The sequence below is a fragment of the Sylvia atricapilla genome, chromosome 11, assembly GCF_009819655.1.
Source record: "Sylvia atricapilla isolate bSylAtr1 chromosome 11, bSylAtr1.pri, whole genome shotgun sequence".
Classification (NCBI taxonomy): domain Eukaryota; kingdom Metazoa; phylum Chordata; class Aves; order Passeriformes; family Sylviidae; genus Sylvia; species Sylvia atricapilla.
Window position 1 is genome coordinate 5,013,671 of NC_089150.1, and position 16,625 is coordinate 5,030,295.

The following is a 16,625-nucleotide window of genomic DNA, read 5'->3' on the forward strand; positions in this document are numbered from 1 at the left end:
TTCGTGTGTGGAGCGCCTGCCCAGCTCACTCGAGTGCGGCAGCGCTGAACGCCGGCGCCTTCCCTCTCCTCCCGCAGCATCCAAATGGGGGTTCTTGTCAGGGCGTGCGGCAAAAAGGGTTAAAATTTAATTAGAAAACATAGTGCTAGCTACTGGAGCTTAACGGAGCTTTATATAAGCTGCTAAGGACAAGGCTGCTGTGTGAGCTGCTGGTCGGGCTGAGCTACTGCAGCCGCTGGCTGAGCGTCAGGAGCCGGGGCATGCCTGGGAATCTGCCCAGGAAGCGCCGTGAAAGAGGAGTTTGTTTGAAGGCTTGACCCTGGCTCCGTGCAACACCCCTGCCCGCCGCCCTCCCCATAAAGCCGGGCAGCCTCATGCCAGGCGTCTGAGCCGGGCGGAGACAGCGGCCAGCGGCGGCCCGACGGCGGCACGGGGCGATTTGTGTTCATCCTCATGGCTTCGGTGTTCATGTGCGGCGTGGAGGATGTGCTGTTCAGCGGCAGCCGCTTCGTGTGGACCGTGACGGTGGCAGCGCTGCGGCGGTGGTACGCGGCCCGGCTGCGGGCGTGCCGGCAGGCGCTGCGAGCCTGGTGTGGCCTCCGCGATGTCTACCAGGTAAAAAACAAACCAAAATAACCCGCCAAACCCGGCTCGTCGTCCCGGCTTTTCCTCGGAGCAGCATCCCCGGCACCTGGCCCGGGTGCGTGTTCTCGCTGCGGGCTGGTTGCTCCGTGCGAAGCGGCCGGGATGGGGAGGCGCTCAGAGGATCCCGAACCTGGCTCTGAGCTCGTCCCGGTGTTGCTTTGAAGTCAGGGTGTTTGGGGGAGATGTTTTCTGTGCCAAACGGGTTTTATCGGTCAGTCAATCTACAAGTGTTTTGGCTGCCCCTCACATTAACACTCTTGCTGCTCTCACCATCCTTGCGCTGGGGATGTGGGGAGCTCCTCTCCTGTGCTCTCAGAGCACGATGTGTCCATGGGAGACACTGCCTGTGGCTTTTTTTCTGCTGTGTTTGTGTCACTGGAGAGCGGCAGCTTGTAACGCGATAGTCCTTTGCATGGCAGAGGGGTTGCTGCTTGGGAGGGGTGCCCTGAGCCCTGGAATAGCAATTGGGGGGCTCCCCTTGCTGCAGGCAGGAAACACAGCCCCGGACTTGCAGTTATTGTGGTATCCAGTTGCAGTGAGGGTGGTGTCACTGCTTTTCGACTCGATTTTTGCTGGCAGATATTTATTTGTGTGCCTGCGTTTCTGTCTCGCATGTGAACTTGCTTGCTGCTCTCAGCCTCGCTCTGTGTGTTTGCTACATCAGGGCGAATATTTCAAAGCAGCTTCTCCCCTTTCCCTGGTGTGTTGCAATACAGAGAATGACACAGCTCGTAGCAAACAGCTCTCCAGAGCCACCAGGATGCCACTTCCATGGGAAAGTCGTGCTAACAGGACATCTGTGCCCGTTTAATCCTAAAGCGATCTGCTGGTATTTAGCTTTAGGGTAGGCTCAGGAGTGGGAGAGCAGCTTTACAGGGGTAGATGTACAAATGCTTGGATGTATCTCAGGCAGATCCTGTATGGAAACACGGTGTGATGTGTCTGACACAGGTGTCACTGTGGATATGGATCGTGACTAGTTAGGGAATGCAGGAGTAAAATACATCATTGCTTTTTCTTTGCCCACCTTTACTGACCTGTAGGAATGTGGTGGGATGCAGTCCTGCCTCTCTTCTTTGTCTCTAAGTAAAATCCAGCTGTACCTGTGCTGTGTGAGTGTCATTTTTAGGGTCTATTCACATAAAGGGCATGGAGCTTAGTCTACCTTCCCTCTCCACTGCATCCCCATGGAGGTAAACCCTGTCCCTCCAGGGCTGGAATAAAGGCTTGGTAGGACCAGCTCTGACAACAGCTGTATTCAGCCTGTTCAGCTGCCATACTCTGATGGCTGGCTTGAGGTGAAAAGAGATTTTTTCAAAACAAAGTGTATCTGTATCTCTGCCCAAACTTGCTGTGTCCTGGTGGTTGCTTTGTCTTGTCTTTTCTTTATGAAAAGCATCATTGATATGTGCCTGTGTCTGAAAGTGGGGATGTGAGAATGGATGAAAAGAGGAGATTGGTCCTTCTCTCGTGCTACTGGGCAGACCTTGAGCCAGGGAAGTGGACAGAGAGTGCCCCTTCCCCTCTGCCCACAACTTGTTCTGCTGGGGACTTGCTGTTGCTCCCCACTTGCTGCTCTGAAAGTCTTCCCTGGGACATGAAACCTGACAGGAGCAAGGCAACTCTCACACCTTAGCATGAAGAATTTGCTGGCGGTAATTTTGGGGTGTATTCAAGTGAGATGGCTGAAAGAACGCCCTGCAGCTCTTCCTTGTTGGGTTGTGTAACACTTTGCTTTTTGTGCTGAAGTTTTGGCTCTCAGCTGCTCAAAACTCTGGCTGATTCCAGAGAGTGCAGGACTGAGCACACAGTGTTAAATGTCATCCAACTGCTTAGGTACCAGAGCCCTGCAAGAGTATGAATCAAGTTGGTTTTCTTAAATTTTTAAGCACTTCAAGCTATGGAAACAACTTGAGACAGTGGCTGAGTGACCCTTTCATACAGGGAGGAGCATTTCTTCACCTCAGGCTCAGTGGAGCAACACAAGCAGTGCAGAGCACTCCATGGGGTTGTTTCTCTGAGGAAGTGGATGTTGCAGTGTCTGTGGGACAGGACTCTAATCCCGGGTGTGAGATTTTGTGTCCCATCATTACCACAGATCCTGCATTGTCTTGCGCAAATTGTTTTCCTCTGTTCCCCTGTTCTTGGTAAAAAGGTTTTAACAGCACTCCTACCTGCCAGGGATGCTATTTGTCCGCTCAGATTTTTCCCCAGAAGCCCTGTAGTTACTGCAGCCACATCAAAACACCTTTTTCCCCTGTGATCTTATTAAAGTTGACTCCTGGACAGGTGCTTAACATTTCCCACCTTGGCTCCATGGAGAATGCTCATATTTCTGTAGCTCCTTTGCATTCATATTCCAGATGTGAAAAATACTATGGGTTTCATAGAGAGGAGGTTCTTTTGGCTAAACATAGACTTTTCTCCACTCTGAGGGCTCCCTGGACTGTGCATGATGTGGCAGATCAGGACACCTGGCAGAACTTAGTCCACTGAGCTGCATGCAAAGGACATGCAGGGAAGGGTGAGGTGACAGGCACTCGTGCTGCTATCAGCCCTGAAAAGCCTCAGTTCACTTTGATCAGTATTTGGGGATCACATTTTGTGGGCCAGTGGCTATTTTTGTGTGAGTTGGATGCTGCCAGTAAGTCTGTATTAAACCATCAGTACAGTTTTGGGGAGAAAGGAAAGCAAGTAGGATTCCTTCTCCTTGGGGTGCTACATGTGATGTTGTGGTGAGGAGGATTTTTAGTCTTTTTAAAATACAAAATGCTTGGTAGCCTGGTGGGAGAGCTGAGCTCGAGTTGCAGCATGGAGAAGCCACAAACACCTTTGTGTGTCTGAGCAGGGTCCCCACCTGTGTTTGGGAGCTGGCAGGTGCAGAGGTGGTCACGGGGCAGGCTCAAATCCTCCCTGCCAGCTTAAAGCCCTTACCTGCCTGAGCAGCTTTAAGCACAACTAAAACCCACCCCAACAAGCACAAACCAGCCTTTGGCAGTCACCTCCTCCTTAGCCTTTGTGTTTCTGGCATGTGGATGTGGGAAACCTTTTCCAAGGTTTCACCTGTTGCTTCACCTGGTCACTGGCACAGGGACTCCAGCCCCAGCCCAGGCACGTCCCCAAGCTGATCCTTGCTCCAGGATGCTTCCCATCATCTGTCCCACCTGCCAGAAGAGAAGGGATGTCCTACTTGCCCAGAGCCCATTCATCTGAGGAGGTTGAGAGCCAAAGCACTGCTGGGGTGTCCCATTTCACTCTGAAATAACCCCTGAACCCTCACCAGGGAAGGGGCTGTGGGATGTGAGTTGATTCTCTGAGCCCTTGGGTTGTATGCCAGGGAACATTGTCTTGTCCATGGCAGGGAGCATTTCAAGCTTGTCCTAGAAATAACAGATTTGCAGAGACAGCTGACAGAAAAGCTGGCACAGGTCTTTTTTCTAACAGCAGCAAGTCAGTATGAATTATTGGGGCTGTTATGGCTTGGGAAAATTCCTGGATGAGAATTCAGCATAGAAGCCTTCACTCAAGGGGGTTCCCATTTCCTACCAGAGAAAGGAGTGAGGGCTGTATTTTGTTGTGGAGCTCTGGCACATAGTGCTGTGGCTTTGGGGGGTCTTCCCAGAGCCTCTCCTGATGCCTGAGATGGGACAACACGGCATTTCTGGGTATCCTGATACTATTCCCAAAGAAAGCTTCCTGCAAGACCCTTCATGTGCCACTTTTATAGGCCACCTGTCTTAGATTGAATTATAGGGCAGTAAAACAAGGTGAAATTTTTATATAAATGAGGTTAATAAGCAGCTGCAAAGCCGAAAACTTCCAGAATCAACATTTCTCCTGTGTTTAGTTACCTGTATTACCACTGGCCTGGTTTTCATGGAGCTATTGACACAAAATTTTCTCTGAAATATCAATTCCAGTTGCCACCAGTACATCCCACAAAATCCTGATTCCTCAGGATGGGTTAAACAGGAATGAGACATGCCATCAGAGTCTATTTAATGATGCAGCTGGCTCTTAAAAACTGGTCAAATGAATGGTTTAGGGTCAGGGTTAAATGTGTGTCAGTCAGTGTGCCCCATGCAAATGGTAAAGAAAAAGGGAAAACTGTTCCCAAGCTCCCTGCAGAATACAGTGACATGTTGTGATTGATCTGTTGGATGTACAGCCAGATACTGGAGCATCTCTGTGATTAAGCAGTTTAGGAGCAACTGAAATTTCCAACTGCACTGGTAATTAGCTGATAAATTATGGCATGAAAGTGTAAACTTTCCGTATGGGTCTTTTGGCCAAAGTTCTTTTCAACCTCTGAAAGGTCATTTCCTCTGTATGAAGCGAAAATTTTTTTGCTGATGAAGCACAATAAATCAGCTTTTACGTGTGTCTGGCCCGTGGTACCTGGGGTGGAGGAGCAGCAGAGGAAGCTGCTGCCTTCTGTTTCCTCCAGTGCTCACGTAGTTGGTTTGGATAGTGAGCACCATGCTTCCTCTGCTGCCACACCTTAACTTTTCATTGTGAAAAATGCTGACAGCAAATTGAGGTGCCTTTTCTCCTTCTCTTTTCACAAGGATGAAAAGCAGTGCTGGAGTGATGAGGGAGAGCACAAAGCTGGGACTGTGCTGGCAGGGCAGAACTTTGTTCCACACCAGACAGACCCCAGGAGTGATGCTCAGCAGAAGCATCTCAGGTGTTTTTACAGGTCAGGGCTTTTCAAAGGGAGCCTGAAAACCTTTTTAGAGGACACTGAATATGTGTCTGTGTTCCTTCAAAGATTTAAACTTGTGCACTGGGGATTGCTGGTTACCCTGGAAAAGCTTTGCTCAGGCTGCTTTCATCCGGCTGCTTTTCTTTTTGAAGGGATCTGATCTTAGGCAGTGATGCTGCTCCTATGTCACCTGCAGAGCTTTGGCACTGCTCCAACTCCCATCATCCTGTCCAAACCTGTCACGTGGAGGTGTCCCCATGGCTGGGACTTTGGGGGAGCCTTTAGGAGGGCTGAGAACAGGCCCAGCTCTGGGCACTGCCTCCTGACAGCTTGGAGTTAAACTTGGCCCTGCACACTCCCAACAGCAGCTTTCCAGAGCTTTCTGCCAGACACATTTCCATCTGAGCTCATCATATAGCGTTTTCTGTTTGAGAGAGTTCATTCAAACAAAAATGTGATTTTTTTTAAATTGTTTTTTTTATGGCTTCTCCCTCTTCCCTCACTGACAAACTTCACAACCAGACTGTGAACTTCATCTCATTTCCTTCGGGGTGTCACGGTGCCAGTTTCAGACAGTGCCTCCTATTCACAGACCCCTTGGGCCTGTATAAATATTTTTCCTCTTCGATGTGACGCAGCTCACAAAATACGTTCGATTTCGAATGTCGCTGGCGCTGCTCCTCAGAGGCAGAAAGTCCTGCACAAAGGTGTCACTGTGTGAGCCTGCCTGGGTAAATCTCCACTCTGGCCTTTGCACAGAGGCTGCCCAGCTCGCTCTGACTGGACACAAGCTGTATGAAAAGGTGGGTTAAAGGTGTTTCAGGCACGTGCTGGTTTTTCCAAGCTTTGGTTTTGTCCTTCTGAGTGTTTGTCTCTCTGTCACCCCGTTTGCTGGCGTTGTCACTGCAGCACTTTGTGATCCTGGATGGACTGTCCGTGTGCTTAAAATAACACTGTGCTATCTTTGTCCCTTCATTTTCTGAAAATCAGGCCACCCCTTGTACAGTCTGCATTGCTCTTAAAACCTCTGAGTCATAATTAGTGATTAGTGATTCTACTAATCTTCTGTACAGATGGAGGCCAGTTCATTCTCAGAGACTGCAAAGAGGATAAAGCTATCAGTGCTGGAATATATTAGCTTAAATACCCTCCCACACACAAATACACATGTACACTTCTCCCCACTAATTGATCTGTCAGTCATTTAAACATGCATCAGTGGTGTGTTGGGGAAGGAGATGGGGAGAGTAAGTGCCATCAAAAAGCTAAGAAGGAAGAGCTTGAACGTGCTGGATTTAGCCATTAGAAGTCATCTTTGGCAGTCCAGGCAATGCTGGGGTTAAGACTCTGATGTTCCTGTTGCTTTTCCAGGTGATGTGGGGCAGGTGCTGTCCTGGGGATGGGTACCCCAGCGTGCCTCTCCCTGCTGGCCATCAACAGGAGTGTGGGGCCAGCAGAGCTGGAATGGGGCTGGAGAAGTCATTGCCCTTTCACCCATGGCACTGCTGGTGATGTGCTGGTTCCTGAGCATCCTGGCTTCACCTTTGGTTGGGCCAGTGGTTCCTAGGCAGGGAGATGTGGGCTGGGCAGAGGGTGTGAGGTTTGGAGCAGGGTGGTGTTTGTTAAGCCGTAGTGAAAGTGGCAGTAATTCCTCTCTCCTGTCAACCTCACTGCATCTGTTCACCTTGCTGTGGGGCTGGGGTGTGCTGGGTCCCCTGTAGGGTCACCCTTCATTGTGGGGTCATGGCACTGAGGGGCTGGGGTGTGCTATATTCCCTGTTGGGTCACCCCTCAATGAAGGGTTGTGGCACTGCTGTCCCCAAATTCAGCTCATTCGTGCCTCAGAGTTGCAGAGATTTCCCTGTGCTCAACTCCGAACAGCTTCCTAGCTCTTACAGGTGTGCTGTATCTCTTTTAAACTCTTAATTTTTCTCAGTTAAAAAGTACAGCTGAATTATGCAGCCCTGGTCTCTGTTTGTTTGGAAGCCATGGATCCTCTGAGGAGCTGTGCTCTCCTCCTCCAGCTATTCCTGTCCCTGTGGTTATCCCAGCAGGGCAGAAGCTGGCACCGCCCAGGTAACCTTCACATCATTTCTCTAAGGAAACATGACTCACTGTCTATTTTCCATCTTATTTTTGGGGCTTTGGAGTCTGTTTTGGAGACAAATGCAAGTTTGTTGCTCCAAAATCCTCTCCCAAAACTGTCTCGCTGCCACCTCTTAGGTTGCTGGTGCAGTCTGGACCAGCTGGCTGGACCTGACCTGGCACCCTCCTGCCTGATGTGGGGCCAGCTTATGGTTTTTTCATGAAACCTGTGATACTGAGAGCATGCAGTGGAAAGCTTTTGTAGTCTCATGACTATGAGAACGCTGGCTTTCACAGAATAACTTTGGGAAAAAAGACAGCTCTTTGTCTGCAGCTATTTAAGGGGTGGTTATTTGATCAAAGCTGGTTCCTCTGAGTGAAACAAGAGGGTGAGACACCTCTGGCACCTTCCTGCATGCCGGGTGTCTGGGGTAGGTGCCCTCTGGAGGTGTCTGGACTGATGGTTGTTGATGAGGGAGAGGAGGGGAGCTGACTCACCCTCTGTGAGGGCTGGACCAGCTTCTCTCCCCCAGCATTGTTGGCAAGGCTCTGTCTTTACACAGTGCTCTGCAGCTTCATGGAACCTGTTGTTGGCCTCAAACGCTTGGCACAGACCCTCCTGTTTGGGGGATTTCAGCTGGGCCAAGGGGCCTCAGGACCTCTGAGAAGGGGGAACCACATCTTTGAGGAGCTGCTGTCCAGAGTTTGACTTGTTTTCATTCTGGGAAAAGCAAGTTAGTTTGTTCCAGGTGTTGAACTTAATTTTTTTCCTATTAAAATAAGTCCCTTGATTTTAAAAATTGGGTTGGGAGAGTCTTCATAGTTTGTCCTCTGTGTGCAGAGTGACTGCTCAGTTGTGAGAATAAACAACTGAGTAAGAGCATTCAGGTTTTTGAAGTAACTGCACGTGTATTTTGAGACTTTGTACCTCTTGTTTACCTGCCTGAAGGTCAGGATGGAACTCTGGAAGTTGCAGCTTCCTGAATTTGGGTGCACAGCTCTTAGTTGTTCTGTTTGGTTTTTTTTTTTCCATTTTCAGTGAAAGCAGTGTCAGTTGTTTGAGTTTCCTTTGAGGAGAGCTGTTTTTGTGCCTGTGTGACACCTGTGCTCTGCCTGACACAGTTACACACTTTGTGCTGCCTCAGAGCTGAGGGGTGTGTGAAGCCTCGTGGGTTGATGTGCCAGTGGGGAAGGAATCAGGGGATCAAAGCAGAACTCAGTGTTTTGCACACAGACAACAGCAGGTAGACGATTTACTCCTCTACCAGCAGCAAATGCATTTGTGTAGAGCAGGAGCAAGTTCAGGTTGATGGCCAAGGGTATGAACCATGTCCACACTCTGGGTGCCCTCCCCAGAGTGCAGCACAGCACACAGAGCAGCAGACCTGTGCTTTGGGAAGCACTTTGGGGAGTCCAGATGCTGTCCCTGGGGGTGTCTGCTGGAGGGACAGTGGAGATGTGAGTTTCTGGGGTGAGGGTGGGTGTGCTGAGCAGGTGAGCTCTGGTTATCTCTGTTCCTGTATCCCTTCAGATGGGTTGGTCCCTGCTGCCACAGGGCTCAGCACTGCTCCGAGGGATGAAATTGAATGGGGATGCATTGAAGTTTTAGTGCTGTGCCAGGTTTTTACAAAGGCCCCTCGTGTCCCCGGATAGGAGTGTGTGGGTGGAGGAGCTGGGAGGGGTGATGGCAGCTCCCAGTGAACACAGAGCTGCCAGCATGGGGGTCCTCAGCCACTGCTGGGACACAGGGATTGTGATCCCTCACTGAGGTGTCTCACTGCCCCAGGACTGGCACCTGTGTTGTGCCTTTGGTCAGGAACTGCAGGTTTTTAATTTAGTTTAGTTTTATTATAAAGGGGTTAATACCGCAGACAGGGGAAAAAAAAAAAAAAAACCAAAAAACCAAACCCAACCCACAATTGTAATGCTTTCCCATTTTTAACAATCCTATTTCAACCCCTTGTGTCCCCTGACTCACTCTGGAAAGGCTTTTGTTTCTGAAGCTGTAATCAAAGCAACAAACACGAAGGTCACTTCCTTCAGATTATATGGCAACGGAAGGAGTCCGGGACCGTGTCTCCCTTCTTCCCCCAGCTCAGATGTACAGAAAGCATGAAGGCTTAGTGCCTGCACACTGGGACTGCTTCTTGGGTTCCTCAAGTCCATTTAAACCAGCAGGGTGTGTGACCTGGAGGTAAGAGGCTGCATTTTAATTTCTGATGCTTAGCAGTGAGAGAGAATGTTATTTAATGCTCATGCAGTGCTGTCCTGAGTTAAACATCGTGCAGAGCTCGGAGCTGTGAGCTCTGCAGAGCCAGAAAGCAGCACAGAGCGAGGAAAGTTTGGGGTGGTGTGGGTTCTGCTTGCTCTTCTCTTTGCCTTGAAGGATCAGTCCATAAAAATGTCTTTGCATCTTTTGCACTCCATTGAGGAGATAAGGGGCTGTTTGTTTATCCCAGCGTTTACAGCTGCTTTTTCCTGCCTTTGTTGTAAATGCTGCCTTGGCTCTTTAGCAGAGGGCTAAATCCAAGCTGGATTCTGGTAACTTTGCTGCAGCTGGAGCAATGATCTCAAACTTCTGCGTAGAGAGAAAACCTCTTTTCAGAGATTACCCTTATGGGCTGCTCTGAGATATGATTTAACCTGAACAAAGCACAGATTCATGAGTCCCGAGAAAAGGCGGTCGGCGCCTGGTACAGTAACTCCTTTCAGCATGCAACTATTAAATATCTCCTCATAAGGTCCCCTCCCCTCTCACCCCCCCAAAAAAAACCCACGTGAAGAGGTGGCCTGGAGATGCAGCAGTGCACACAGAGCTGGGGAGTAACGGCTGGGGAGAAAGAGCCTTTGATCCAAAGCACTTGTTTTGCTTTAAATGTGAAATGTTTAAATGTGGAACCATCTGGATCAACAGCCCTGAGTGCCTGGCAAGGTGCTGGCACTGGGAATGTTGGCTCTTTGCCTCCCCAGAAACTCTGCTCGCTGCCTGCTCCAGCTTATACCCACTGTTGTGACTTCTCTTGGTTTATTTATTTGCTCTCTGCCATTTTTTAAAGAGTTGCAGATTTAAAGACTTTAAATCTGTGCTTTAGCCTTCTTTTTAAATTATTTTTCATCTCCTTACCTGATGTCTGGCATCTGAGTTTCTTGAGGGGCTGTTGTCAAGTCCAGGGTGGGGATGCTGAGTGCAGGGACCCAGATGGGGCAGGAGAAGAAGAGATTCAAGTGACTTTGGAGGATAAGGTGCTGCCTGAAAGGGGATAGCCATTATTTGGTCAGGGCTTGCTCTGCCTGTGTCTCCTGCTTTGGGGCCTTCCATCAAAAACCCAACTCAGGGGTGAGCAGGGAGGAGGTGGAGGGGACAGAGGAGCATCCTGTGAAAAGCCGTCAGAAATGGGGGAGAGCTTCAGGGCTGGGGAGAGGCAAAAAGGCATCAAGGGCAGGGTGTGGGTCTCCAGGGATATGAAACCACTCATAACGGTATTTTTTTGTCTTCTGTAATAGGGAAGGCTGAGTTTGTTCAGGTGGGTCAGGGATGGCTTCTGGGGTGAGGTAAAACACAGGAAAAGTTACCAGAGGTTCTGCACAGAATAAACCCTGAGATTCCTGTTGTAGAGACTTAAGCAAAGAAGCTAGAGCTTAACTGCTTTGCCTCCTGGCTGAGGAGCAAAGGTCAGGGCAGGTCACAGGAGGGCAGGTGGCCAGTCCTGCCCCACTCTGGGCTCTGCTTATTCAGGGACAGAGGATGCTGCTGCCTCCAGGCAGTGCCCCTGCAGGGGCAGCCCCTGCCTTTGTTCTGTCAGGTAGCATCAGGAAGGCACTCTGATCCCACAGGATAGCTTTCCCCCCTGGATTCCCAGGAGATTGCACTGGAACAAGCCAGCACCGTGGGCTGTGTGCAGTAATGACCTGCCTGCAGTGTCTCAGCACTGCTGGTGATAAGCGTGTCTCCGGCAGACACGGATTTGCTGGCTCTGTGCTGCCAAGGAAAGCAGATGTTGGGTTTCATTGACTTGATATTTCTGGCAGATTTGTACTGATTGTTTCCTATTAATTTTCCAGACAGTGTTTTTTAATAGCATTAGCTGTAGGGCTGCCTGCCTATTCTTTTCTTGCTGTTTTAAATACACTGAAAAGTGGCAGGAATGGAATGACCCGTTGGAGAAACACTTCAGTTTTCAGCTTGGGACACCTTTAAGGAGAATACTCCTGCAATAAAGGTGCTGATCCTTCAAGAGAATAGCTGACCTCTCCATCTCTGTCAGAAGAACTCAGCATCTGTGATAACTCTGCCAGAGGGATCCTGTGGCCTTTGGCAGTGGCAGGAGAGGTGAAATGATGGCTGGGTGCTGCTTGGCAGCAGGAAAGTCTGGGGCCAGCAGAGCCAGACTTCAGCAGCAGCTCTTCCCTCTGCCTCCTGCAAGGGGGCTGATGCTGCCCTGAGTGCCACTGAGTGCTTTCATCCCTGTGCTGGTGCACAGTGAACAGCCCCTGCACCCCCATGTGGGATGGAGCAAAAGCAAGCACAGGAAAAGCCACGGGTAGCATCAGGAAAGGCAGCCACACTGCAAGATTTCCTCATGGGGAGGAGAGGGGTGGGGTGAGTTTTTACATTGCACACTCCTGGTAGGGAGCAAGAAACTGCAGTTCTGCTGCTTATATTTCGCTCTTGGCAAAGGGCTTTAACTCCTGGCTGGGTTACTGGATTTATCATTTTGAGGAAGATTGAATTAATTTGTTTCCTGGATTTTAATTTATCGCTGTTCTTTGGTTTTGTTCAGTTTTTGAGAGTCTTATTACAGCATGCTCATCATTATTTCTGAAGATTTTAGGAGAGGAGGGTGAGATTTAGAGCCCCACGACCTGCTCTGGTGAGTGGGATCTTTCTAATGCCCCCAAGAGCCTGTCATGCTGTACAAGCCATCAACAGAGTGAATAAAAGAGTCCCTAAGATCTCCCATCCCCTGCAATGAGAAATAATAGAATAAATGGGGAAAAGGAGGGTTGCATGGAAAGTCTGTTGGCACGTGGCCCTGCAAAGCCACAGCCCCTGCAGTGAGGGAGAGCACTTGGGCTGTTCCTGTGCCAGACTTTTTCACTGCCTCAGCTGGTGGGGCTTACATGAAAGGCAGTTGATGCTCTGCAGGAGCTAGTTTTTTCATCCTATCTCCAGCTCACATGGCTATTTTAGGAAGGTGCCATGCGACCCAGGCAGCCTCTCAGCCCCCTGTTCCAGGCACTGTGTTTTATCTCCAGCTCATTGCCAAACTTCAGCAGAGCCAACATTTCCATGTAGAGCATCATCAAAGGGGCATCAAAGTGCAAAGCTTGCACTCTCCTCCAGCCTGTCTCATCTTAAAACGTTATTTCTGTGCTTGTCATTCAGTTAGGGCTTTAAATGTCTGTCCCTGCCTGCCTGGTCCTGGGAAAGAGAATACCCTGAGGCCTGGGAATGGCTCTGCACAGTCCCTGCAGTTGCTGTGGGTAAAGATCTGGTGAGTGTGCAGAGCCAAGGTGACCTTAGGAGGGATGGGGAGTCACCTGGAGTCACCTGGTTGGTCCTGCAGGATGGTTTCCAGAGCACAAGGGCTGAAGGATGTAGCCAGCCACTGTGGAGCATCACTGGCTATTGAACATTAAGCAGATATGGGCTTCTGTTAAAGGTTAATAGTGAGATAACAGATGATTTAAGGCAAAACCCTGACCCCGTTAAAATTAATGGCAAAATTAATTGACTACACTGGAGACAGGACTTCAGCTGAAGGCTTCTTTATGACTTGAAGATTAGGAAGGAGAGGCAGTATGTCTGGAGACATGGTCTGCCCCCATAAAGCTGGTGGGAGCTCTGCCACTGCCCTCGAAGGGATCACTGCAGGTTTATTGCGTCTGTGTGAGCCAGACTGTGGTGTTGTGGCAGAAGCCCAGTGGCTGATGTGAGCAGAGACTGGGGAAACACGAGTTTTTGGAGGCAGAGCTGGCCCCCTGGGCGTTGCAGGAGGTATCAGTGAGTCCAGAAGGGAGGCACTGCACTGCTCCTACCCCACTGCGTCCTCTCCTGGCAAAGGAGCTGGTGGAGAGGCACACAGTGGGGTGGGATGTGGCAGTGGGTTGGGACAGTGCTTTCCTTCCTGAGATCTTCACTCGTGGGACAGTGGAGCATTTCCAATCCTCATCCTGAGGATTTCAGTTCATCCTGAGCACCTCTCACCATGGGACACTGAGTGGTGGCACCTACACTGGTCAGGGAAGGTATGGGACTTGCAGACAGGCTCCCCAGAATGTGCATCACGGTGTTTTTGGAGATCTGTGCAGATTGTTTAAAAAGCTCCCATAGCACTGCTGCTATAGCTCCAAACTTCTGTCTGTTGTTTTCCTGCTTATTCCTTAAAGTTCTGAGTGATTCCAAGTGCTGGAACATGATGAAGCTTTGCTCTCCCAGCAGACACACCAGGAAACTCTGAGGTCATTTAGACCATTATAACTTTTTTCCTCTTCCCCCCAGCTGCATGCAGGCCCCTTCCTTCCAGAAGGACAGGCAAAGGCTTTTATTTTCCTGAGATGTGCCTGGTTAGGGGCAGCTCCTTATTGCCAGACATTCTTGCATGTGATTTCACATTTTGATCAGGCTGTGCACGTTCAGGGCCCAGAAATAAACTGGCTGGTTGTATCAGAGTCAGTGAAGCAGTGCTGATCTGAGGCAGCTGAGGAGCTGATCCTAAATGCCTTCAGAACTAAAGGAAAAAACCCCACCTAAATGCCAATGAAGTGTAGGGGCTTCAGTATTAAGCTTTGAAATCTCTTACAGGCTTGTGAGTTACAGAAGAGAGGTTTGGATAAAAAAACCCAGATCTTTTATAAGAAATTACTGGTGGTGCTGGTTAAATGCAACTCAGGTAGGGATTTGGATATGAAATCCTTTAAAGCTCCAGGCTGGTGCTCTAAGCCTGTGCTGCTGCCTCTGAGGCACTGCCAAAAGCAGGATGGAAACCTTTTGGGATGCCCTCATGGCACAGGCTTTGTGAAGTCAGTGTGCAAAGGGACAGCATTGCCTTCTGGGAGAGGGAATTTTGCTCTTTGGCTTTTTGTTATCTGTATTATTTTCTTGAGTGCTCTGCCTGAGCTGCTGTAGTGTGCCTGTTTCAGAAATAAATGAGGCAGTTTTTATAATCTATGTACTAATGATGTACCACAGTCCAATTTCTCACTTTCCAAAGTGCAGGTTTAAGGCTGTGTGCTGCCCATTTATGTAGTGAAAATGGCTCCTCTTTCTCTCTCATCACTGGATGCATCACTACAGGTGGGTTTTTTTCCTGCCTATAAAATATCTTTTTGGAGCTATTCATCTGCCAGGATGAAAATTTAATTTCACGTGGTTACCCTGCCGGGAGCTCATGGAAATAACATGCACAGCTCAGTGCATCTGGGACCAAATCCCTGGTGTCACACTGGGATGTTTGCAGGAGCACCCAGCTCTGAACAAAAGGGTTTATCTTGGGAGGAAGGAAAGAGGAGAGCTGGGGGGAGAGCTTTGCTCCTTCCAAAAGTGGAATTCAGGGTATTAAAGGTGTGAAGCTGGATGTGGCTGGGGGTGGGTTTAAAGGTTCTGATGAATATTTAGCTGGCTGCAGGACCCTGAGCTCAGCCAGCCTGTCCCTGGGGAGGTTTGCACTTGTTCAGTGGTGCAGTGTGTGTGCACACATCGCGTGTGCTCAGCCCAAACCGTGGCACATCCCCAGGGAAGAGCAGCTGGGATTCAGACACAGAGCTCTGAGCCTCTCACTGGCAGACACAGCTCCCACTTCTGTCTCAGTTATGTGCAGCTTACGTGTCATCCTCTCTTCTTTGGCCAGAGAATTTTTAGGGTTTGAGTTTTGTCTTTTGGCTTTCTCTAGACCTTAAAACAAACAAACAAAAAGGCTTAAAAATAGGAGTCGGTGTCAGATAGGCCAACTGAGTTCTTTGTAACTTGCCCAATTGTGGGAGGGAGAAATCTGACCTGGAGGGAATACAACACATTGGGGTTTGCTCCTGACCCAGACCCTTCATGATTCTTCATTCCTGAGCTTCCCTTCAGGAGATGTGTTATTCTGACAGCTTTTTTTTTTTTTTTTTTTTTTTTTTTTTTTTTTTTTTTTTTGGCTTAAGGATTTTGGGTTTTTTGAGATTTCCTGTTTACACCCTGTCTAATTATTCTTTTCTTTTTCTGATATTTTTTCCCTAACGGGATGACACACATGGATGTCTAAAAATATTGCATGTAACAACCAGCTTTGCATGGGGAGGATGTTTCTGTCCAAGAGAAATAGCATAAATATCCTGCATGTGCTTTTTTCCCAAATAAACATTCAGGCTCAGGATATTGTAGGGAATTGGTCTAAGGAGCCAAGAAGTAGGTTTTTGGGGTTTTTTTTCTCTCTGCCTTGCTGATTTTTTTTTTTTTTAAAGGCTGGATGCTTTGGAAAATCTGCTTTGATGATTTTAGGTGGAGAATTTGTTACTTTTTTGTGACAAAAAAGGGAGGACAATTTGTTGTTTCCTCTCAGCTAATGAAACTTCTATGATAATGCTAATTTTCTACATAGAATTACAGTCTTACCGTATGCTTTAATTGCCACACATGGATATTCTGATGATTGTTTGGTTGTTTCCCTTCATTATCTGCATTTTTTACTGAAGATTTGGATGAATCAGATTCCTGCTGACAGCCTGTAAATTAGGAGTATTTTGATATAACCATATTTCTGCAGTGAAAAGTGTTTGTCTCCTTTCAGTCCTTTAAGTTTTTGAGGTTTTGCTGCTTACTTGTGTACAGAGAATACAAGTGACTTCGGGATGCTGGATTTTTATTGTTTCCCAGTCTCTCAGTATGGTTTTGCCAAAAATAGGGTTGTGTAATGTGTCTCTCCTAATTTCCTATTGGGAATGAGATGAGACACAGAGATGCTTCAAGAATTTTATGCTGCTACTTCTTTTACTGGATAATAGCTTAAATATTAGCAGGCTTTTAAAAATAACTGCGAAGACGACCAATTTTGGGGGCATGTTGCAAAAATTGTTCATTTGTACAGACAAGCCCAGATCAATGAGAATAAGCTGCAAACAGATGTGTGTGTGTATAAATATCTCAGGACTGTTCACAGCAGCTCTTGACTGAGCCAGACAGCTGTGCTCATCTCGTGATGGATTGGTC

At 48.6% G+C, this 16,625-nt stretch overlaps 1 protein-coding gene across 1 annotated transcript in view; it reads left to right on the forward strand.

Annotated features, from left to right (window-relative positions):
* Window positions 1-453: 453 nt before the first annotated feature.
* FRMD4B (FERM domain containing 4B) overlaps window positions 454-16,625 on the forward strand; it is a 79,244-nt gene continuing 63,072 nt past the window's right edge. Inside the window, exon 1 of the mRNA XM_066327208.1 lies at window positions 454-615. Within this exon, the coding sequence (XP_066183305.1) occupies window positions 454-615 (162 nt within the window). The remainder of the gene's footprint in view (window positions 616-16,625) is intronic.